The 24,802-nt window shown below is 43.7% G+C and overlaps 1 protein-coding gene across 1 annotated transcript in view; it reads right to left on the bottom strand.

The window, feature by feature from the left end:
• Positions 1 to 24,802, bottom strand: part of C7 (complement C7) — a 101,134-nt gene that overhangs the window by 64,439 nt on the left and 11,893 nt on the right. The window contains exons 2-5 of the mRNA XM_075588656.1: positions 18,694 to 18,755; positions 6,890 to 6,965; positions 6,595 to 6,736; positions 3,499 to 3,640 (exon numbers count right to left, since the gene is read on the bottom strand). Coding sequence (XP_075444771.1) covers positions 3,499 to 3,640; positions 6,595 to 6,736; positions 6,890 to 6,965; positions 18,694 to 18,755 — 422 coding nt within the window. The remainder of the gene's footprint in view (positions 1 to 3,498; positions 3,641 to 6,594; positions 6,737 to 6,889; positions 6,966 to 18,693; positions 18,756 to 24,802) is intronic.

The raw sequence follows: 24,802 nt of genomic DNA, 5'->3' as shown, positions 1-24,802 counted from the left end.
GAGGGGAAGCGGCGCGGGACTCCCCATCACGTGCGCCGCTACCGGAGAGGGGAAGCGCGGCGCGGGACTCCCCCTCACGTGCGCCGCTACCGGAGAGGGGAAGCGCGGCGCGGGACTCCCCCTCACGTGCGCCGCTACCGGAGAGGGGAAGCGCGGCGCGGGACTCCCCATCACGTGTGACGCTACCGGAGAGGGGAAGCGCGGCGCGGGACACCTGCCACTCTTGCCCCCCCCCAGCTTCCCGAACTCACCTCCTGCCCCAGCCAGATGCCACGGGGTCAAGGTAAGTCACACACCGTCTCCCACCCACGCACTGTCACCCAGTCACCCACACACCCACCCAGTCACTTTCACCCACTCAGTCACCCACTCAGTCACTCACTCAGTCACCCACTCAGTCACTCACTCAGTCACCCACCCACTCAGTCACCCACCCACTCAGTCACCCACCCACTCAGTAACCCACCCACCCACTCACTTAGTCACCCAAAAAATCACTTAGTCACCCACCCACTCACTCAGTCACCCACCCACTCAGTCACCCACCCACTCAGTCACCCACCCACTCACTCAGTCACCCACTCAGTCACCCACCCACACACCCACCCAGTCACCCACTCAGTCACCCACACACCCACCCAGTCACCCACCCAGTCACTTTCACCCAGTCACCCACTTTCACCCAGTCACCCACCCACCCACTCAGTCACCCACCCACTCAGTCACCCACTCACTCAGTCACCCACTCACTCAGTCACCCACTCAGTCACCCACCCACACACCCACCCAGTCACCCACCCAGTCACTTTCACCCAGTCACCCACTTTCACCCAGTCACCCACCCACTCAGTCACCCACCCACTCAGTCACCCACTCAGTTACCCACCCATTCAGTCACCCAGTCACCCATTCAGTCAGTCACCCATTCAGTCAGTCACCCAGTCACCCACCCATTCAGTCAGTCAGTCACCCACTCACCCACCCAGTCACCCACTCACCCACCCAGTCAGTCACCCACTCACCCACCCAGTCAGTCACCCACTCACCCACCCAGTCAGTCACCCACTCACCCACCCAGTCAGTCACCCACTCACCCACCCAGTCAGTCACCCACTCACCCACCCAGTCACCCACTCACCCACCCAGTCAGTCACTCACCCACCCAGTCAGTCACCCACCCACCCAGTCACCCATTCACCCACCCAGTCAGTCTCCCACTCACCCACCCAGTCAGTCTCCCACTCACCCACCCAGTCAGTCTCCCACTCACCCACCCACCGACCCAACTCACCCACCCAACCACCGACCCAAAGTCACCCACTGACCCAAAGTCACCCACCCACTGACCCAAAGTCAAACCGACCCAAAGTCACCCACCCACCGACCCAAAGTCACACACCCACCGACCCAAAGTCACACACCCACCGACCCAAAGTCAAACCGACCCAAAGTCACCCACCCACCGACCCAAAGTCACCCACCCACCGACCCAAAGTCAAACCCACCCAAAGTCACCCACCCACTCAGTCACCCACCCACTCAGTCAAGTGTCACACACCCACCCAGTCACCCACACACTCAGTCAACTCAGTCACCCACCTAGCTGTCAAGGGGGGGGGGGAAGCCTAACCCTGTCGTACGCCCCCCCAAAATTATATCCCGGGCAACGCCGGGTCTCTCAGCTAGTGTAAAATAAAGAATCTTCTCTGGCTCAATAAAAAGTCTAGACCAACAGAGATTTACAAGAACCCGGTGATATCCTTTGCCTGTAATCTCTGGGATTCCCTTAAATCCAGGTTCCAACTAACCGGTACCCCTTCCCTTATGCAACCCCTATTCTCGGACCCCTCCCTTCCTTTTTACACAGGAAACCCGCATTCCAATACCTGGGTTCAAAAAGGACTCACAAGAGTTAAGGATATTCTCACTCAAGGGAAAGTCCCCCTATTCGCTTCGATCCAAACAAACCATGATATCCCCTCTTCCGAATTCTTCCGATTTCTCCAGGTTAGGCATTATATTCAATCAGTCTACAAACCAAATCAACCCCATGCTTTAACTTCGTATGAGGACTGGTGTCTACACCAGCCCCAAACAAAGGGCATTATCTCCAGAATATATAAGAGTTTATCCTCTATCAAGAGCAACCAAACCCCCGATAACTATATGGAATCCTGGGAAAAGGATCTTAACGTCTGTATAGATCTCGATATCTGGAAAGATATCTGGGAAGCCGCCTCCAAAAACTCATCGTGCGTCGTGATTAAGGAGAACATTTATAAGTTAATATTCAGATGGTACATGACTCCTGCCAGGATACACTCTTTTCTCCCAGGTGTTTCTCCTCTGTGTTTGCGCTGTTGTGGTGAAGTGGGGAATGTATTACATATATTTTGGTCATGTCCCAAAATTCAACAAACATGGTCGGAAGTGTTCGCCCTAATACACAATATTTTGGAAATCACTGTTCCACATGACCCAGTATATATATTGTTAGGAAAACCAATGACCAATCACTCAAAAAAAAAAGCTAAAGTGATATCCCAAATTTTAAATGCTACAAGGTGTACAATTGCCAAAAATTGGAAACAACCTGCTCCCCCATCCTTAAACCAAATAAATAACAACATTTGGCATATAGTCTATATGGAAAAACTCTCAGCCTACTTGAACAGCTCTACATCGCAATTCTCTGAGATTTGGGCTCCTTGGTTCCTCCATGCAGGTATATCCCCATATATAGATTAGAAAACTTGGAACAGAGTGATACATGTGGTATTTAAATTGTTGTTTACAGTGCTATATTGTTACAAATGCTACCCCTTCCCTGATCTCTCTCTCCTTTATTGTTTCATAACCAGTTTATTTGCATTATTGTATCCCCCCTTCTTGTGTTGTTCGTTTTGTTTACCTTATTTTGTATGTATAAAAAAATGCTCAATAAAAATTTAAGTAACAAAAAAAAAATGATTGCATTTTACAAGCATTTACAAAACCTGGCATATAGGAGAACAATGTGCTGAGATAACATAATTATACTAAAGAGCTCAGTGTCAATGTGAATAGGGTTAAATGTCTGACTGAGCAACTGATTGAGCCTCCTATGCTGAAGCAGGGATATCCTGAAAACTTGACCTGTTGGTGGCCCTTGAGGAATGGACATGCCCATCCCTGTTCTATCCCATTGTTCTGCAGCATGGATTTTTATTCCAGAATGTACAATGCTGTTCTTTACTTCAGTCTGGCTGCATTAAAATTCTTCAAAGAAATAGGGGAAAACTAAGAAATTCAAACTATACTTTTTATCCTATGTTTATTTTTCCCCATAAGTGTGTAGATCCATTTGCTTTGTCCTCTTTATGATTTTTTTAGATTAAAATGTGGGACTGATCATGTACCGTTATTGTCATGATTCAGGAAAAAAAATGGAAATAGTAAAATAAAAAAGATAGGAAAAGAAAAGAAAAATGTATCACAATCAAAAGCACATTTTCTTACCCTACTCCAGTAAGTTCTGTATTGGGAGGGTACTTATCAATGTCACACACTTTCTTTTTATCTTCACATTGAGTCTCATCAGCACTGTCTTCTTCACAATCGTGGTCTCCATTACATACAAGGGAACTGCTGATACACTGACCTGAACCAATAGAACACGTGGTTGAAATATAGACAATATGGATAAACAACCTTGGTGAAGGTTTTAAATGTATAATCGCCTAAATCTTAAGGGGGAAAAAGTCACTGGTGATATTAAAAGTAAATAAGATTGTATAACTATGCAAAGGTTTAATGCTCTTCAACCCTCCATACTGAATATTATCTACCTCTGATGATTATAAATGTGTGTCTTTAATTCATGGAAACTAAGACCAATTGCAAATCTATTGAACGTTGCACATATTTGCTGGTTTATTTCATTGTAGTAACTTTGGAACACGCAAAACAACTATTTGTAATTATAAATAATAGAAAAATAATAGAGTTGTGGAGACCATAACTCTGTATTTACAATTTTAATCATATGGGAAGTTAACAGGAGAGAATGGTCCCCAAAAGCCAGAACCGAAAACCTTATAAATGCAAAGCACACAGGGTGTATCTCAAAAATCAGTGAATATTTATTTCATTGCACAATAAAAAAATACAGCCATAAAGATTAAAAACAGTAAAAAAAAACCATCAGCACCAAGTAGCAGCACATACTACTAATAACCAGCAGTACCTGACCTATGACATACATATAATTGAGATAACATGATCCGTATTTTCATTTAGAATCACCAAATCAGGTGTAGTACACAGGTATAGGGTGACCACCCGTCCCCCTTTTGCCAGGACAGTCCCGGTTTTTCGAGAGCTGTCCCAGTTCCCTGTGTGTCCCGGAAATGTCCCGGTTTTTCCTCCATGTGTTTCCGTTTTTTTTTTTTTAGCATTGCCGGCGGTGCGTGAGTAATTAGCTGCGGTGCGCTGTGCACGAATCTGCGGCGGCGCGGAGGAGTAGACTGCAGCAGCCCGGCTGGTAAGTATTTTTTTTTTTAATGGCCCATTCCCCCGGCAGTTTCCTACCTTGTTGGCCAATCCCCTGCGTCCCGGCATTAAGCCCCGCCCCCCGGCATCATCCTTCACCAAGGCCCGGCATGTGGGAATGGATGGAAGGAAGGGTGCCGTGGGGGGGGGGTAGGGCCAGGGTGCCTGGGGGCGGGGGCAGGGCCAGGGTGCCTGGGTGCGGGGGGCAGGGCCACGGTGCCTGGGGGCGGGGGGCAGGACCAGGGTGACTGGGGCGGGGCTTCCGCTTCCTGCGGCAGAGCACACGTGGTGTGTGTCTGCCCGCTCCTGGCTCTTCTTTCACGGTGTCTCCCCCCCTCTGCCCACCCGGGGTGATATGAGGTGGGTTTTTGATCCGTTGCCTCCTGTCCTGGCGCTCTCTTCCCCTATGGTCCCCTTGGTTCGCGAGATGGGCGCGGCGGCTGGCAGTGGTGGCTGCGTGTGTCCCCCCCATTCTGCCCCGGGAACCCGTGGCTGCCCGCCGGGGGAGGGGGTTCGGCAGTTTGTACCTTTGCGTCCTGGTGCTCCTATCCACCCCCCCCCCCCTTGGTGCGGGAGATGGGTGCGGGGGTGGGTGCAGGGGGAGGCGGGGAGCCGCCTGCTCGTGGCTGCCTCTGTCTGTACTCCAGTGTGTGTGTGTGTGTGTGTGTGTGTGTACGTGTGTGTGTGTGTGTGTGTGTGTGTGTGTGTGTGTGTGTGTGTGTGTGTGTGTGTGTGTGTGTGTGTGTGTGTGTGTGTGTGTGTGTGTGTGTGTGTGTGTGTACCTGTGTGTGTGTGTGTGTGTGTGTACGTGTGTGTGTGTGTGTGTGTGTGTGTGTGTGTGTGTGTGTTTGTGTGTGTGTGTGTGTGTGTGTGTGTGTGTGTGTGTGTGTGTGTGTGTGTGTGTGTGTGTGTGTGTGTGTGTGTGTGTGTGTGTGTGTGTGTGTGTGTGTGTGTGTGTGTACCAGTGTGTGTGTGTGTGTGTACCAGTGTGTCTGTGTGTACCAGTGTGTGTGTGTGTGTACCAGTGTGTGTGTGTGTGTACCAGGGTGTGTGTGTGTGTGTGTGTACCAAGGTGTGTGTGTGTGTGTGTGTGTGTGTGTGTGTGTGTATGTACCAGGGTGTGTGTGTGTGTGTGTACCAGGGTGTGTGTGTGTACCAGGGTGCGTGTGTGTACCAGGGTGTGTGTGTACCAGGGTGTGTGTGTGTGTACCAGGGTGTGTGTGTGTGTACCAGGGTGTGTGTGTGTGTACCAGGGTGTGTGTGTGTGTGTGTGTGTGTGTGTGTGTGTGTGTGTGTGTGTGTGTGTGTGTGTGTGTGTGTGTGTGTGTGTGTGTGTGTGTACCAGGGTCTGTGTGTGTGTACCAGGGTGTGTGTGTGTACCAGGGTGTGTGTGTGTACCAGGGTGTGTGTGTGTGTGTGTGTGTGTACCAGGGTGTGTGTGTGTGTGTGTGTGTACCAGTGTGTGTGTGTGTGTGTGTACCAGTGTGTGAGTATGAGTATGTAACAAGGACTAATGGTAGTAAGTATAAGTGTACTACAATAAATAAACTGTTATGTAAAAAAAAAAAAATGTCCCGGTTTTTCATTTTCAAAATCTGGTCACCCTACACAGGTACTAATAATCATGAAGTGTAAAGAAGTACATAATCGTGTTCTGGTCAGCACACAAATAATGCAATATGTAATAGGATAATAGTGATGAGTTGTTCAACTCATTGTGCCGTGTAATAAATTGTCACTGATTTTTGAGTGCTGTTCTCCGGGTGCCATGTGCTGATGTCCTGAGAACATTACTTTTGGCACTTGGCACTTTTGCTTGTTTCCAGGGGAAATTACATTCAAAGCTCTCTATGATTGTGACCAAGTGATTGCTATAGAAGCATTACCATGGTCATCAGGCTGTTTATGGCCCTCTGATGCTGGAAACCTTCAGGCAGCAAAAAGAATGACGTAAATGCAGTGAATACTTTTGTTGTTTTGATTTTACATAAATTGAATACATAAAATCACAAAATGTTTTTTTTTTTCCCTGAACTTGCAGCTATAACACTGGGAAAATATTACCTGAAAAGCACCTGAAACGATCTCCACATCCATCCTCTATGGGACATCCCTTTGTAGGAACACATGAGCGCTTTTCAAATGCATTTCCTGTACATGCCAACCCCCCAAACTGGGCATAAATCTCTGGGGTCCGTGTACGAGTCTAAATGCATCAGTGAAGAAATGTCATTAAATATGTTAATTAAATGAACTGAACCACCAACAATATATTGACACATTTCTGATTTTTCACGTTTTGTGTTGAAAAGATCATGTATGGACCACTAGCAGTATACCCAAAAGAAAAATTTCATACCTGTGTTTTGGAACAACCATCACATTCTGACCATGCACCAAATACCTTCCACTGGCAATTCACTGGGGTCACCGCGCTGTGAAAATATATCAGGAAAAATAACATGTGCTTTTTTTATTGGCTATTTTGAAAGAGTTTTCCTATCTGAAAGAGCTATCAAGGCAAATTACATTATTCAATGCCAACTAATTAGAGGTAGTAGCAAAGGAGGGAGAGGGATTAGTTGTTCATCTGAGGTTGTATTTACCTAATTTTAAGACCTGCTAAGGAACAGATGATTGTTATTATGTCCTGATATTTAAAACCATAGAATTCAAAGAGGGTGCACTTTCTTTTTCACACCACTGTAGGGTCAGCTAGACATTATTCTAAGCAAGAACAAAAGCAACTGCAAAACCTGCAGAAAATGTCACCATTTAATAAAAGCATTTGGTTATTGTGGACACATTAGACGTTGAATACATCTTTTAGTTGTAAACTCCACATTTGAATTTACAGCAAAACAGACTACCTTACTCTTAATAATACAGTTCCCGCCATAAATAACTTTTAACCCACATTTAATAACATTTAAACCACTTTTCTGCCATAGCAAAAAAAAACTTGTGACATTCTTTGGCACTTATTTTTATTAAATTGCTTCTAAAAATATTTTGATTTCCTTTTTGTGTTACTATTTATGGGTTTGTCATTTGATGTTTAGGATTGCTATAGCCTTTGGCTCAGATGCACCAAGCTCTGTTGAACCTAACATTAACATAAATGAACGTTAGGATGCCCGTAGCACCAATCCACTAAAAAAGAACAACAATACTTTCACCCAGTATTACTTCTTAAAATATCGTACGGTTAGAAACTTTATATCCATTAGTGCTAATGACAAGCAAAAGGGCCCTAACCCCCAACATTGCATCTTCACTAAAGGCCATTCAGGGTAACGCAGGGAATTAACATTCCTAAATGTGGCACTACCCCCATTCAGACCCCAATACATACAGTAGGTTTCCTTTAGGTAAAACATTCATTGCGCCACATGTGCTAATGTACTTAACACAATGTAGTGCTAATTTAACCTGATGTTAATCCTATGATAATAAATCACAATGGTTGTTGTTTTTGCATCTAATTACCTTTGTGAATCTGCGTTAAACTGAGGGGAAATAATGCCCGTTACTAGTGTGCATTGGAGTACTCTTTATTGTTTGATATTATTTGGCTGCAATTGCTGCATTAAATAAATGCCTTTAATCTACTGAACGTGTGCTCCATAAATATCTTCGCAGCAAAATGATGCAAAGTATATCATTGTATCATTATTGGAATTACTGTCCATTTGAGAAATAACCCCAGCAAGTGCTTCCATAACAGAATTGCGGATAAATGACACATACAGTATCCTTTATCAATGAATTCAGCATGTGGGTGCAGAGTGCAAATTATTCATAATCTAAAAGAGTGATGTTACTTTAATGTTATATTAATTCATGCAGTGACAAATGTATACAAATTGCACCATTTACTCACTTGGGTCACTTCTCTCCCATAGCCCACAAACATTTCAATACAGTAGCTAGTGATTTAACAAACACAAGAGCATTGTGCTCTTTAATTAGGACAAAGAATATGCAATTAGCAATAGTTCCATTTTTTTCCGTTTCAGGAAATGTCATAATTAAACGATAAATGTCCTACAATGCCATTAAACGTATAATCAATGCAGTCCACATAGAAATAATTAAGTGCAATCAAAGAGCACTGATAGTTCAAACACATCTTCTTGTGCTGGAGCCATGAATAACCAGTAAATTGTCTTCCAATTCCCCAGGCTCTGCATTCAGTTGGACAACATGATCTATATGAACTTTATCTTATTTCTGTTCCTAAACATTCGTTTTCTGTGTTACAATGCTAGACCTTACAGCAACACAGCGGGACAGATTTCTTTTAAATGAGGTGTCCAGAGTGAATGTGGATAAGAAAAACCCTATGTTTTCTGTAGCCCCCTAATCAATATGCTGTTTAGCCATCTTCCCCATGCTCTGGAAGATTTGGGCCCCACTCAAATGAATGGAGCAGGCAATCTTCAAGGAAGACAGCCTCCCTATATATTGAATGGGGTCTGTTGTTATTACTGAAAGCAAAGGAAAGAAGATAGTGTGTGCATTTCCATGTCTTCCATTGATCCCCAAACTAGAGATGGACAAACCAGTCCAAATCCGGCCCCCTGAATTCCACGGATTGTTTTGACAAAATCCGTTCACTCCACCAAAATCCCTCTGCCGATTGGGTAATAAAAATTCCGAGAGATAACAAATGACACAAATATAACACAGACAATAATTCCCTGGCGCACTATCAGATAATAAACCTGACGAATCGGAGTAGTCCCATTAATCAAAAGATGGTATAAAGAAGATCCACAGTCCACAATGTCCCGTTCTTTTACACAGAATGCTGGTCTGAAAATACAAATAAAACAACCATTGCGCAGTACCCTATGGTCAGTTTTCCAAGACCCCACCGTTGCTATCTACTTACATAAAAATAGATAAGAATGGGCCTCAAAAGGTTTCTTTAAGTCCCCCCACGATTGGCTCCGACTGATTCCTGCTGCTGGTATCACGCTTTACACTTCCAGCATCAGCATCACCATACCGATTGGGAACAGAAAGGGGCACCAATAGTATAGCACTATAACATTTATTGTTAAAAAATGACAAGCATAAAAACATGCACTCACATGCGAGAATGCCCTATGTGTGTCCTACAACGTGCCGTCCGCTTCACATGGGAGGATGTCGAGGGATTGCAGGGGGAGGCTGGAGCCGGCGTGGGTTCCCGCTTCGTGGCCGCGACTCGGAGCGCCTAGTCCCTCCTCCGATGACGTTCCCCGTCAATCAACCTCCTTTCCTTCCACAGGGCCTGCACGTTGCAGCACGTACAACAAGCTCCACCCTACGCGCGTTTCGTGACTCTGACGTCACTTCTTCAGGGGTAATGGAGCTGTGGGGGCACTTGAGGTATTTTATACCCTTGTGCAAAGCTGACAGGGAGTTCCCATTAGTTGAATGTCTGATTGGGAACTCCTATTAATTGTCCACTTGTTGGCTGATACCTGGCAATTCGTGTGTTTAGCAGGTTTAACCACTTCATGCCTGGATAGACAATTGCACTAGATGATTACATTCTAGCATGCTGTAAAACACTTTACAAAAAATTATTTTATACATCAGTATCATAAAAACCATAATAAATTGTAGAAATAAAAAGTAATTAGCAACCTTGTGGCTTATTATTCAATGTGCGAGATAGCTATTTGTATTAATCCCTGTTGCTAACAGCATAAAGGACCCAGAGGTGGAAAGAGATTATTTGCATAGCAAAAAAACAAAAACAGATAACCTGGTTATGCAATATTCAACATCAGCAGTTACAGACCTAACTGTCCCTCAAAAATGCTGCCAGGTCGAATTCGATGTTTAGTCCTCTCGGCGTTAAGGTTTTGAGGGTATATATCCAGTAGCTTTCGCGTCTGGATATAAGATTGATTTTATCACCCCCCCTCCAATTCTGCTTAGGGCAGTCAATCCCTTTACAGATTAACCCTTCCGGATTTTGTCCATGTTTATTTTTAAAGTGACTGGAGACACTATGTGTCTCCAGACCCCTTTTTATATTATAAACATGTTCTGCAAGACGTCGTTTCAATGGTCTACCTGTTCGCCCTACATATTGTAGTCCACAAGGGCACTCTAACAGGTAGACCACAAAAGGAGTCTTGCAGGAAATGAACGATTTGATAGGAAATCTGACACCTGTAACATTGGATTGAAAATGTTTGCATTTACTGCTGTACCTACAGCCAATACATTTGTCACATGTAAAGAATCCGTCCAATTCCTTAAGCCATGTTGTACTTTGTGTTTTTACGGAATTGAACGGACAGCTCGGGGACAGTTGAAGCTTTAAATTATTGGCCCTTTTAAACACTATCTGGGGGTGTTTAGGTAGTATTGTTTTAAGTATAGCATCCCCCTGGAGAATACTCCAATGTTTCCTAATTATTTGTGTTATTTTGTTTGACATCCCATTAAACTTGGTTATAAAGGGGATGAACTCTACACCCTCTATTTGTTTTGATTTCTTATTGTCCATACTGATAAGGTCATTTCTATCTATGTCCTTTACACTTTCTAAGGCCTTCTCAACCATTTTGGGATTATATTCCCTCTGGATAAATTTATCCTTAAGATCATTGGCCTGCATCTCAAATATTTCTGGTTGAGAGCAATTTCTTTTAGTTCTTAAGAACTGGCCCTTGGGAATATTGTTAATCCATCTATGGTTGTGATGGCTAGACGCCAAAAGGTATGTATTGGCATCTACTTTTTTATAAAAGGTCTTAGTTTGAATAGACCCTCGCTCTATGAACAATGTAAGATCTAAAAAGTCTATACTTGTGGGGCTGATGTTAAAGGTGAATTTTAAGTTCATATTGTTGTTATTTAAGTATTTTTGGAACTCCCCAAGTTTCTCAACACCTCCACCCCAGATACATAGCACGTCGTCTATATAGCGTTTCCATAGTACAAGGCCCGCCCCAAGTGGGCCGCCGGAATGGATGTATTCATCCTCCCACATGCCCATAAAGATGTTAGCATAACTAGGGGCGAACCTTGTACCCATGGCAGTGCCACATATCTGGAGGTAGTGGCTGTTGTCATAGCTGAAGAAATTATGTGTAAGTATATAACGTATCCCTTCTATTATAAAATCTCGAAATCCCTGTTCTAAACTATCATCTTGATTTAACACCCTACTGATTGCTCTGATACCCAGGTCATGATTTATGACGGTATACAGAGACGTCACGTCACACGTGACCCAAATATAATGATCTTCCCATTTTAGGTCCCTAACTAGATTTAATACGTGTGTGGTGTCTCTTAGAAAAGACGGGATTTTAGGGACATATTTCTGCAGAGTGGAGTCAATAAACTGCGATAAATTGGATGTCAATGATTTGATCCCCGATATTATGGGGCGTCCAGGGGGATTCCAAAGATCTTTAATACCACACACGTATTAAATCTAGTTAGGGACCTAAAATGGGAAGATCATTATATTTGGGTCACGTGTGACGTGACGTCTCTGTATACCGTCATAAATCATGACCTGGGTATCAGAGCAATCAGTAGGGTGTTAAATCAAGATGATAGTTTAGAACAGGGATTTCGAGATTTTATAATAGAAGGGATACGTTATATACTTACACATAATTTCTTCAGCTATGACAACAGCCACTACCTCCAGATATGTGGCACTGCCATGGGTACAAGGTTCGCCCCTAGTTATGCTAACATCTTTATGGGCATGTGGGAGGATGAATACATCCATTCCGGCGGCCCACTTGGGGCGGGCCTTGTACTATGGAAACGCTATATAGACGACGTGCTATGTATCTGGGGTGGAGGTGTTGAGAAACTTGGGGATTTCTAAAAATACTTAAATAACAACAATATGAACTTAAAATTCACCTTTAACATCAGCCCCACAAGTATAGACTTTTTAGATCTTACATTGTTCATAGAGCGAGGGTCTATTCAAACTAAGACCTTTTATAAAAAAGTAGATGCCAATACATACCTTTTGGCGTCTAGCCATCACAACCATAGATGGATTAACAATATTCCCAAGGGCCAGTTCTTAAGAACTAAAAGAAATTGCTCTCAACCAGAAATATTTGAGATGCAGGCCAATGATCTTAAGGATAAATTTATCCAGAGGGAATATAATCCCAAAATGGTTGAGAAGGCCTTAGAAAGTGTAAAGGACATAGATAGAAATGACCTTATCAGTATGGACAATAAGAAATCAAAACAAATAGAGGGTGTAGAGTTCATCCCCTTTATAACCAAGTTTAATGGGATGTCAAACAAAATAACACAAATAATTAGGAAACATTGGAGTATTCTCCAGGGGGATGCTATACTTAAAACAATACTACCTAAACACCCCCAGATAGTGTTTAAAAGGGCCAATAATTTAAAGCTTCAACTGTCCCCGAGCTGTCCGTTCAATTCCGTAAAAACACAAAGTACAACATGGCTTAAGGAATTGGACGGATTCTTTATATGTGACAAATGTATTGGCTGTAGGTACAGCAGTAAATGCAAACATTTTCAATCCAATGTTACAGGTGTCAGATTTCCTATCAAATCATTCATTTCCTGCAAGACTCCTTTTGTGGTCTACCTGTTAGAGTGCCCTTGTGGACTACAATATGTAGGGCGAACAGGTAGACCATTGAAACGACGTCTTGCAGAACATGTTTATAATATAAAAAGGGGTCTGGAGACACATAGTGTCTCCAGTCACTTTAAAAATAAACATGGACAAAATCCGGAAGGGTTAATCTGTAAAGGGATTGACTGCCCTAAGCAGAATTGGAGGGGGGGTGATAAAATCAATCTTATATCCAGACGCGAAAGCTACTGGATATATACCCTCAAAACCTTAACGCCGAGAGGACTAAACATCGAATTCGACCTGGCAGCATTTTTGAGGGACAGTTAGGTCTGTAACTGCTGATGTTGAATATTGCATAACCAGGTTATCTGTTTTTGTTTTTTTGCTATGCAAATAATCTCTTTCCACCTCTGGGTCCTTTATGCTGTTAGCAACAGGGATTAATACAAATAGCTATCTCGCACATTGAATAATAAGCCACAAGGTTGCTAATTACTTTTTATTTCTACAATTTATTATGGTTTTTATGATACTGATGTATAAAATAATTTTTTGTAAAGTGTTTTACAGCATGCTAGAATGTAATCATCTAGTGCAATTGTCTATCCAGGCATGAAGTGGTTAAACCTGCTAAACACACGAATTGCCAGGTATCAGCCAACAAGTGGACAATTAATAGGAGTTCCCAATCAGACATTCAACTAATGGGAACTCCCTGTCAGCGTTGCACAAGGGTATAAAATACCTCAAGTGCCCCCACAGCTCCATTACCCCTGAAGAAGTGACGTCAGAGTCACGAAACGCGCGTAGGGTGGAGCTTGTTGTACGTGCTGCAACGTGCAGGCCCTGTGGAAGGAAAGGAGGTTGATTGACGGGGAACGTCATCGGAGGAGGGACTAGGCGCTCCGAGTTGCGGCCACGAAGCGGGGACCCACGCCGGCTCCAGCCTCCCCCTGCAATCCCTCGACATCCTCCCATGTGAAGCGGACGGCACGTTGTAGGACACACATAGGGCATTCTCGCATGTGAGTGCATGTTTTTATGCTTGTCATTTTTTAACAATAAATGTTATAGTGCTATACTATTGGTGCCCCTTTCTGTTCCCAATCGGTATGGTGATGCTGATGCTGGAAGTGTAAAGCGTGATACCAGCAGCAGGAATCAGTCGGAGCCAATCGTGGGGGGACTTAAAGAAACCTTTTGAGGCCCATTCTTATCTATTTTTATGTAAGTAGATAGCAACGGTGGGGTCTTGGAATACTGACCATAGGGTACTGCGCAATGGTTGTTTTATTTGTATTTTCAGACCAGCATTCTGTGTAAAAGAACGGGACATTGTGGACTGTGGATCTTCTTTATACCATCTTTTGATTCATGGGACTACTCCGATTCGTCAGGTTTATTATCTGATAGTGCGCCAGGGAATTATTGTCTGTGTTATATTTGTGTCATTTGTTATCTCTCTGTATATGTCATACAGCCCTTGTGGATAGGGTTGTTATATTCCCAAGGCAGCCATTCCCCAACCTGCCACAACAGGCTGTGAAGAATTCACATTAGGTTTTTTCTTATATGGGACACCTTAAATATTTATTTTATTTTTGTAAGCACTTGGTTATTTTAGCTAATATTCAGGTATAGTTTTATAGGTTTGAGCGCTGATCACATGCTTTTAGTTTAAATTTTCCTCAATAAAAATTCCGAACAGAGTCATCCAAATCCGCCATTTGGATACAATCCAGGTGGGTTTGTTAAAATCCGTACGCGGAGTTCACATTGAATCTGTGATCCGACACGGATCGATCGGTTCCTTTGGTCCGCGGATTTGGCTGAATTATGGGCAGTCTGCCTTTTTCAGGGGTTTTTTCTATCTACATGGCGGATTGTTAAAAATCCGACCTCAGATAGTTACAAATCTGCTATTTTTGTCTCTCCGTCCTCGGATTTAATCGGAGTGCGGATTTTTAACAATCTGCCATGTAGATTTTGTAATGAACAGGGAGTCACGCCGCTCTCGGCGTGCTCCTCACTTACCCGCAGCTCTGCTAGGGCCTCCCGCGCCTCACACGGATCCCTCCTCCAGGACGCCGATCCCCGTCTCCTCTGCACGCGCGCGTGCACGTCAGTTCCCCTCTTCTGCTATCGGGTCTGGGCGCGTGCCCGGTCACGCGCCCGCAGACGCAGCCACACGGAGGCGCGGCCACACGGAGGCGCACCAGCCTCTTAAAGGCACATTGCCCTTTTCCAATGCCGCAATCAAATGCAGCCTTACTACTGGGCTCTATAGCTCCTCCTCCAGGAGCTCTTCTGGACCTATCCCTGTCACAGCCTGGCCCATCCACACACCCCCACCTGGCTACGCTGCCATTGGATCCTCTCACCTATACATACCCTGCAGTGTCACTGGCTCGTCGGCTGAGCATAGAACCAGTTGTTCTCCTCACTCTCTGCCTCCCTAGTCCTGTCCTGTCCTGTCTTGTTTTACAGTCTTCCTCATGTACCGAACCGGCTTCCTATACGACTCTCCGCTCCTCTGGCATCCCGAACTTGGCTTACGGCAATATGACTCTCCGCACCTCTGGCACCCCGAACCCAGCAAACGGTAACGATTACGTCTCTCTCTCTAACCCCGGACTTGGCTAACAGCACCCTCCACCATCCGTACCTCTCCTGCCCCGACTCAGACTCCCAGACCATTCTACTCTCAAGACGTGCCCTCGTGGCTGTGGGTGGCGTTATATCCTATCCCACCTCAGCACCGCGGTCCCGCCTCGTTTGTGGTGAGCTCGTCCTGACATTATGCTCAGCCCAACAAACATGGACCCCGCTGAGGTGGAGCGTACTTTAAATTCTCACACGAATCTCTTCACCAGGCTAGAGACTTATTTGGAACAAAATGATAGGCGGATGGATTTGCTTCAGCAGAGCCTTCATTCCCTTATCGTTCAAGCCCGAGCTTCCAGTCTAGGACCTTCACCCATGGCCTCTACAGCCTCCGCAACAGTCTTTGCATCTCCTCCGTCTGCTATGGAACCCCGTATTCCTGCCCCTAACCGCTATGCTGAAGATCCCCAAGGATGTAGGGGTTTCCTTAATCAATGTTTCATCCAATTCCAACTCTCACCCTCTCGTTTTGTTTCTTCCATTTCTAAGGTCGGCTATATCGTGGCTCTTCTCTCCGACGAGGCGCTGGCCTGGGCCTCTCCCATTTGGGAACAACAAGCGCCCATCACACAGGACATCGACCTCTTCGCCCATGAGTTCCGAAGGGTCTTCGACACACCTGCGCAGCAATTAACGGCAGCTTCCTCTCTCCACCACATAACCCAGGCAGATCGTTCCGTCGCCCGGTACGCGGTGGAGTTCCGCACCCTTGCTGCTGAGACGGGATGGAACAATGAAGCACTATCTTCAGCGTTTTGGCAGGGCCTGTCAGAATCCCTAAAGGATGAGCTTGCGGCACGGGAACGTCCTACTAACCTAGAGGATTTGATCACCCTGTGCATTCGGGTGGAAGGTCTGCAGGACCAGCGTCTGCAGGAGCGGAGGACAGAACGTTCTCGTTACCGTCAACGGGTTTCAAGGTCTCTCGCTCCATCGTTCGTGTCTCCAACACCCCCATCTTTGGACGTACCGGAACCAATGCAATTGGGAGGGAATAAGCTGTCCTCTGCCGAGAAACAATGCCGGCGCAGTGCAGGTCTCTGTATGTACTGTGGCAATTCCGGTCACTTAGTGCTCCAGTGTCCCCACAAGCCGGGAAATGCCAAATCCCAATGAGATCCCGGAGAGTCTCGTTGGGAACATTGCCTCTCTCCCCCATCATCAAGGACGTTCTTCCCACCAGGATCCTGCTGCCAGTGACGCTGTCTGTAGAGGGGTTTCATACTCAAGTACTGGCATTCGTGGACTCCGGTTCAGCAGGCAATTTCATCGATCAAAACTTTGCTGGACGGAACAATATTCAACTTACCAGCAAGAGGATGCCAGTGGGTCTGGAGGCCATTGGTGGTCAACCTCTACAGCCGGCTTCATCACGCTTCAGACGGTGCCTCTCATACTGTACAATCATCTGGACAATGACACCCAAAAGGAACAAACTAACTGTTTTACTTTTTAACAACCTACTGTATGTATTTTGAAAATAAATAATACCCGGGTGTTTTTACTTGCTGTTTTACCCAGGTAAAGCTTGTACAGCAAACCCTGTGTAAATGGAGTGCAGATTCAGAAACCCCATTTAGTAACATATATGTCTTCTTTCTGGACTGGTTGGTTTGAGCTTGGTTACATATTTAACATTTTGAATCATTTTAAAATCAGCCAGATTTTGGTGGGATAAAAATGTGACAAAATTAATCTGTTCTGCAGTGAAGGTAAGAAACTCCAGGGTAACTTCGTGCACCTGTAAAATACTGGTCTATTGCGACATGTCTCCCTCCATTACAGAGGAAAAGGAGAATACTGATAGATAGTGTTAGGACCAGCAAAGTGGTCATGCCATGGTGCGGCTGTAGGCTTATAATGCTTTGGATAAAGACTTTAACTAAGTGACCCTCACTTATGAGAAGACAAACAGATAAGTATTTTACTATATACTCTTCGCCCCTCCCATTGGCCCATACCCCCCCCCCCCCTGGCTGATGCCTACTCCCTCCTCCCAGATGCATACCCATACTATCCATCCATTACTTCCATAGCTCCTTCTCGCTCCTCACATAGCTCCTTCTCCCCCCATAACTCTTTCTCCCCCATAGCTCCTTCTCCCCCATAACTCTTTCTCCCCCATAGCTTCTTCTCCACCATAGCTCCTTCTCCCCTATAGCTCCTTCTCTCCCATAGCTCCTTCTCTCCCATAGCTCCTTCTCTCCCATAACTCCTTCTCTCCCATAGCTCCTTCTCCCCCATAGCTCCTTCTCCCCCATAGCTCCTTCTCCCCCATAGCTCCTTCTCCCCCATAGCTCCTTCTCCCCCATAGCTCCTTCTCACCCCATAGCTCCTTCTCTCCCATAGCTCCTTCTCTCCCATAGCTCCTTCTCCCCCCATAACTCTTTCTCCCCCATAGCTCCTTCTCCCCCATAACTCTTTCTCCCCCATAGATTCTTCTCCCCCATAGCTCCTTCTCCCCTATAGCTCCTTCTCTCCCATAGCTCCTTCTCTCCCATAGCTCCTTCTCTCCCATAGCTCCTTCTCTCCCATAGCTCCTTCTCCCCCATAGCTCCTTCTCACCCCATAGCTCCTTTTCCTCCCCCTATAAATCCTTCTCCCCTCAATACCTTCCTCTCCCCATTACCTTTCTTCTCCCCCTTCACCCCACATCCAGGCCCAAATCTTCTCCCCCTCCCCCTTCCAGTGTCTCCCCAGCATGCCGGAGGGTTAATGGAGGAAGGAGGTTAACAGGGGGACCCTATTTCTTTCATTTGTCATTGGCCCCAAGATCCCTGTTGGTAGCCCTGGTTGTTAGCAATCATACAACTCTGCTTCCATAGGATCCAGCCTGTGAAATTACATTCTTGCACAAAACTGTGCATGATTCTACACAGCACAGCACTTACCTTGAAAAGACAGGAACAATTTGTGAAATCTCTAACAGCAGGAGTACGATTACCATCAGCACCTAGAATGAAAAAATGACATTTGCATTTCACTCTCCAGAACACATCCTGCTTATTACTGTGCATGCAACGTCTTGTATATAATGTATAGCCCTGCTCACTTAATGTAACTACGTACTTGTAACCAAGTCATCATAACTGTGTCCAGGACATACATGAAAACGAGAGGTAACTCTCAATGTATTACTTCCTGGTAAAACATTTGATAAATAAATAAATAAATATTAAAGCCCCTCATCTATACTTGCTCATTTCTAAAACATTTTTTGTTATCCTACATTGTCTGCAAAATATAGGTTCAGATAATCAAATCCGGTCATATCTTCACATCTGGGAGGGTTTCATTCTTTCTTAAGCACATTTATCTCAAGCAAATTCAAAAATGTGTCACATGACCATTTTTGACAAATAGATTAATCAGAAGTATGTCACAAAAAGCAGAATGATACTGTTTGGCTAAAGATTGACAAAACTCTACCAGATTGTGTTCAATTTTGATAGTGAGTGACATCTAATTTAACAAATAATTTAGCAGAGCCGACCCAAGTGTTCAGATTGGCTTAATAACCAGGAATGTAGCTCTTTGGTGATCACTTACAAAAGTAACTACCTTTACTTATGTAAGTGATCACCAAACCTGTTGTATTCCAGGGGGAGCATGGAGGAAAATAGAACAGAAAAAAACAATCTAAGTGTAAACAGTATTTAAAGTGCAAAATTCAATATCTTGTCTTGGCTCGTATGTTGTGCCTACTTACAAGATGTAAGTTGTTTTCAAGCGTTTTAGACACACAATGGTCTCTGCTATGGATGTTGTTCTCCACTTAATGAAGCGGTCTCCAATAGTCATCTTGTACAGTAAGTAGGCACAACATACGAGCCAAGACAAGATATTGAATTTTGCACTTTAAATACTGTTTACACTTAGATTGTTTTTTTCTGTTCTATTTTCCTCCATGCTCCCCCTGGAATACAACAGGAGTGACGATTTGCGGGACTAGCGAAACCAGTCCCTACCAGCTGGGTTTGAGCAGGGGGTTTGAACCTTTTAAATATCACTATTTGCACGTTATTTGAGCACGTTTTGAATACCTGCTATAATCAATTGATTTTGTTAACAACATTCACTGTATAGTTTTTTAGTGAAACACTAATAGAGCTAGCGCCGTTTTTTTCACCTTCACAAAGCAGTGATCACCAAAGACATACACTCCTGGTTATTAAGCCGCTGAATATAGCCTGTAAAATGAGGAAACTATGTAATCTTTTGATTTTAATACATACATTTTTTCATGCACATTGTTTGTCTAAGGCCATATTTATACCCAGGCAGTTTAATTGCTTTTAAATTGCTTTTTTTCTTCAAAGAATACAAAACACGTGCTTTTAACATGAGATCACTTACACTTGGTCAGCATTTTCAGGTTGAGGAAATGTAGTTGACGTGTGCTGTCAATCTGAACACTATGAACACTTGGGTCGGCTCTGCTAAATTATTTCCTAAATTAGATGTCACTCACTATCACAATTGAACACAATCTGGTAGAGTTTTGCAAATTTACACCGAAGTACAGCATTTTAATAGGCATTTTGTAAATATATCAATGAATTGGATGTTTTGTATTTTTTTACAGTATATCTTGCATTTGACTCAAAGAAAAAGGGCATTGAAATTATAATAAATAGAGAGGTGCAAACTTAAAAGAGCTAGACAAATTTTGTAGAGTACCCATCAACATATAACTCCCATAACACTCTAGTAGCTTTGATAACCAACTCATCAAGCTTTTTGAGCAGTTCCCATATGATTTGGCAAGGTAGCTATTCAGAAAGCTCCGATAACCTGCCAAACTCGTACGGGAAGTGTATCTCCCCAAACGCTAGTGCTCCTGCACAAACACACCGAGCGGAAGCTGAAAATCAGCTCCAACTAGCATTTCTGATACAATCACCCTATTCTAGTCACTCCGATGACATCATCAAGGCTTTCACCCCAGCGAGCTACTTGCCAATTTCATCTCGCCACCCAAAGGGTGGCAGGATGGGATTTAAGGTAGGACTTGAAAAAAAGATGTATTTTTCCTGCATTGGGTTGAAGCCGGGAGTCTCCAGAGCTGATACGTATTAATACCAGCTTAGGAGACCCCCTGCTTCAATCCAATGCAATAAAAATACATTTACAGGCAGCTTCATTACCGTAGCAGCTAACCGCTACGGCAATGAAGGGGTTATATACCAGTACCCGGTTTATTGTGGGTAGCAGGGTTGGGGGAAGGTGGCATTTGGCCCATGGTGGGTATTTAGGCCTTACGGGAGGGTTTCATTACCTTACTAACGCTAAGGTAATGAAAGGGTTAACCCCTCCCGCTACCCACTCCGTAGGCATACTTCAGGTCCAGAACCCCCTGCTTCAGGAGATACAGGCCCCAGTATAGGGTGCCGGTATGCCCCTACAATGTTTTAAATCTCCCACGTCACGAATAGTCATAACAATAGTGCTATCACCTGTAAGAGTTGTGACGGGAAATGCGGCTCTCTCTATGCAGCTCTTACAGACTGCGGCAAGATCGCACGGGGGAGAACTGAGAAAGAGGCTGAGATACCATCGCTGCTATCCCGAGTGGTATTGGCATTTCCTACCTCACGGTTTGAGACTTGTGGAAATGGTTTCAGATTTTTTTTAAATACCGTGATAACACAAATGTCAAACCGTTCCAGATGGCAGCAATTTTATCGAAGCTACTAGAATAGACCTCTATACCTGCAAAATATGTTAATTTGAGCATGCAAAGTATATTCAAATTAGCAGGTCACCCAGGTATCTTAGGTGTCTACACAGATATGTCTCCTTGTATTATACTCTATCTTTCTCTCCAGCAAAACCTATATTTCCGGTTGTAAAAATTTTTACTTAGCAACATTTTCAAAAAGTTCAATTTTTCGAAGTTCGACAATAAGGGTAAATTTCTCCATGTTCCTGAACATAAGTGAAAAGTTTGCACACCTCTAACAGTCAATATCCTTTCATCTTCAGAGTAAATTAGTACTTCAATATTAGGTGGTACCTTTTTTATTTGGACTAACAATAGATATTATAGGACAAGCTTTCGAGAGTTCTCCTCTCTTCCTCAGGTCAGCAATACTGATTTACAAAGATTCCATGAGCTTAACACAGATGTAAAAAAAGGAAAACAAGATAGCCATCTAAGGCAGATGATGCAGAGAAGGATTAAAGAGACACAGAGCAATAAATGGATGAAAGGGACAGGGAGACAAAATACTCTGAAGTGAGGAGCGCCCACCTGGATAAACTCACAGCTCTTATCCAGAACTTTAATAATATAGAAGAGAACCAAAAAATAGTTATCCTCCTGGGAGAAGATGAAACCACAGCAGAACTGGCTGCACACTATATCAGCACCTGACCACTAATCCCCAAATCCCTGTGTGTAACTGTTACCCATGTACCGGGCAATCATTATAACCTACCCCTTATAATTCATGTACTGTGTAATCATTATACCCTACCTCTATTATTCAGGTACTGTGTAATCATTGTACCCCACACCCTATTATTCACACTTTGGCAATACTGAAATGTTCTTTCGTCATGCCAATAAAGCTGATTTGATTTGATTTGAGACACAGGACCATACATTAATCAGCAGTGTGCAGGGGATTGGGGATGCAGGGGGGGAGGGGGTTAATTGTAAAATTCACAGAGAGGCAGGGAGAAACATTGCAAAAACTTACGGTAGTGGGTTAAAAACCCCATATCAGCATTAAGCCCTCTTGTTTTATTGTCAAAGTGTATTATTGAGTTCAAATGTTTTCCGTTCTTGAGTACTTTTAAACTTTCTATTAAGGATTTTTTAAGTAGTTTATGGAGTGATCCGGCTGTGAGAAGTTGTGTCCCACTAGAGTGCAATATCTTCCTTCTTCATGGTATGTTATTTTGGGTCTGTGAAGGTTCGTTCTGGTTTGACGTTTTTGACTGGTTTCACCAATGTATCGTCCTTGGTCACATTTGCTGCATTGAATCATATATACCACATTCCTTGATGTGCCGCAAAATGTTCCTTTCACATTGACTGTTCTATGTTTGTGACTGGCTGAGGGATCTTGGCATATATATTTGCAACGTTTGCAAACATATAACTTGATCTTCACAAACCGTGGGGAAAGCATCTGTATAGCATTGTATGTAAAATTTTAGGAAGGCACAAATAAAATGATAAAATGAAAAAAAACATTTAAATTATTGTGTAAAAGTCATAACATTTCAATTAACTTTTAAACGCCATTATTGTAAATGCAATAATTTTTTTTAAACTGTGTATCGATTCTTTTAGAAGAGGGGAGTGCGGACTTCCAGTATGGCACTAAAGGAGTAAGACACACTGAAGTGAAGCTCCTGCTGGCTCCCAAGGGAAATTCGAAATATCAGCAAAAAAAAATGGGAAAAAAATTACCTAAAAAGACAACCACCTCAGAGGGAGACTTCCGACCTCCAGTCCATGGAGAAATATCTTGTTAAAAACAGAGCAATGCCAACAAAAAGTCAAGAGATTAGAGAAAACAGATAAGAGAAAGGATCCTCACAAAATGGCCGTTGGCCATGAGGGAGAAGAATCAAATCTGAGGGAAGAATCCTCTGAAGATAGCAACCCTCCATGCACACAACAAAGCTTGGATTATGATATTGTAACGGGTGTTCCCGCTGGTCTGACCCACCCAATCTCACATTGGCCCCTGTGGTCTATCCAGCCCTCATTACATGTTCGTGTCTGGTGGTGCACTTGTAGGCAACAGGACTCCTGAGTCTCCCGCATGATGGTATTAGGGGATGTCAACTAAGTGAACTTAAAGTGATTTGTTACCGGCGCTAACCACACCCAATCTGTGATAAAATAGTGCACAAAATTAAAATTCAAAATAAAATGTGTGAAGGTGATCACTGATCAAATTCTCAACCTTCCAGGAATGTGTACAGATTCCTTTCAATAGTAGCTTGTCCGGGATGGGAAGGGAGCGAAGATAGCAGGGATACACCATGAAAAATAAAAAATAAATGCATACAATAGTGTAATAAGTTCTTTTCAATCTGGATAAAACATGTATGTCTTGGCTCTATAGCAATGCCTACTTACAGCAGGTCAAAAGGTAAAAAGCATTGATCTACACAGCAGGTAGAAAGGTGTCAGGATCTTCAGGAACAACAGCCCAGGTTTACAGCATAAGAAATCAGCACCTCAGCTCAGACGTCAGTAGATGTGAGTGGATCAGAGACATGCAAAAGAAAGGCAGACCATAGTGTCGATCGTGCATAAAATTTATATAAACAAACAACAAATTTTAGGAATTGTACTCACATTGTGTACATAATCATAGTTCACATAAGGCTTTACTTGAGGCAAATGGAGTGCTGGTTCAGTGTGGAGCAGCTCACCGGGGATCTTCTCCTTAGACTCACAACAGACCGGGTGGGAGATGGCGTCTGACGTCACATCCGCTGTTGGGGTGACGGCATCCGGTCTTGGAGGCAAACGGTGGGGGAACTCAGCAACTCTGAAGCCTTCAGTAGAAAGAGCAGCTGCAGCAATGAAAGTGGCTCTACGCGTTTCGTCGTACTAGACAACTTCCTCAGGAGCAATGAATAATTCTCAAATGAGTTGTGGGTTTATATATACTAAACAATTGAACAAATAAGCAATTAACCAATTTAATATAACAATTATATAATTGAAAATTTAAAAGATACACTGGTTCTCCAATAAATAGGTACATAACTCAGTGTTCAAAAACGGCGCAGTGTTAATACAAATAGGCATTTAAAACAACATCTAAGTAAATGAAATATCTAAGTAAATAAAATTCAGGATCTAATCATGATGATATTCTAGGTATTTATAGGGAGCCATAACTAATTGGTTCTTATGTACTCACAGAGCAAAAACGAGGGAGAGAGAGGGGAGAAGAATATAAGAGTGAATTAGTAACATATTAGTAACATATTAAGATTGATTAAAATATACACTTATATGTATCA

The sequence above is a fragment of the Ascaphus truei genome, chromosome 1 (assembly GCF_040206685.1).
Source record: "Ascaphus truei isolate aAscTru1 chromosome 1, aAscTru1.hap1, whole genome shotgun sequence".
In the NCBI taxonomy this organism is placed as follows: Eukaryota; Metazoa; Chordata; class Amphibia; order Anura; family Ascaphidae; genus Ascaphus; species Ascaphus truei.
This window is presented reverse-complemented; position numbering and strand designations above follow the sequence as displayed.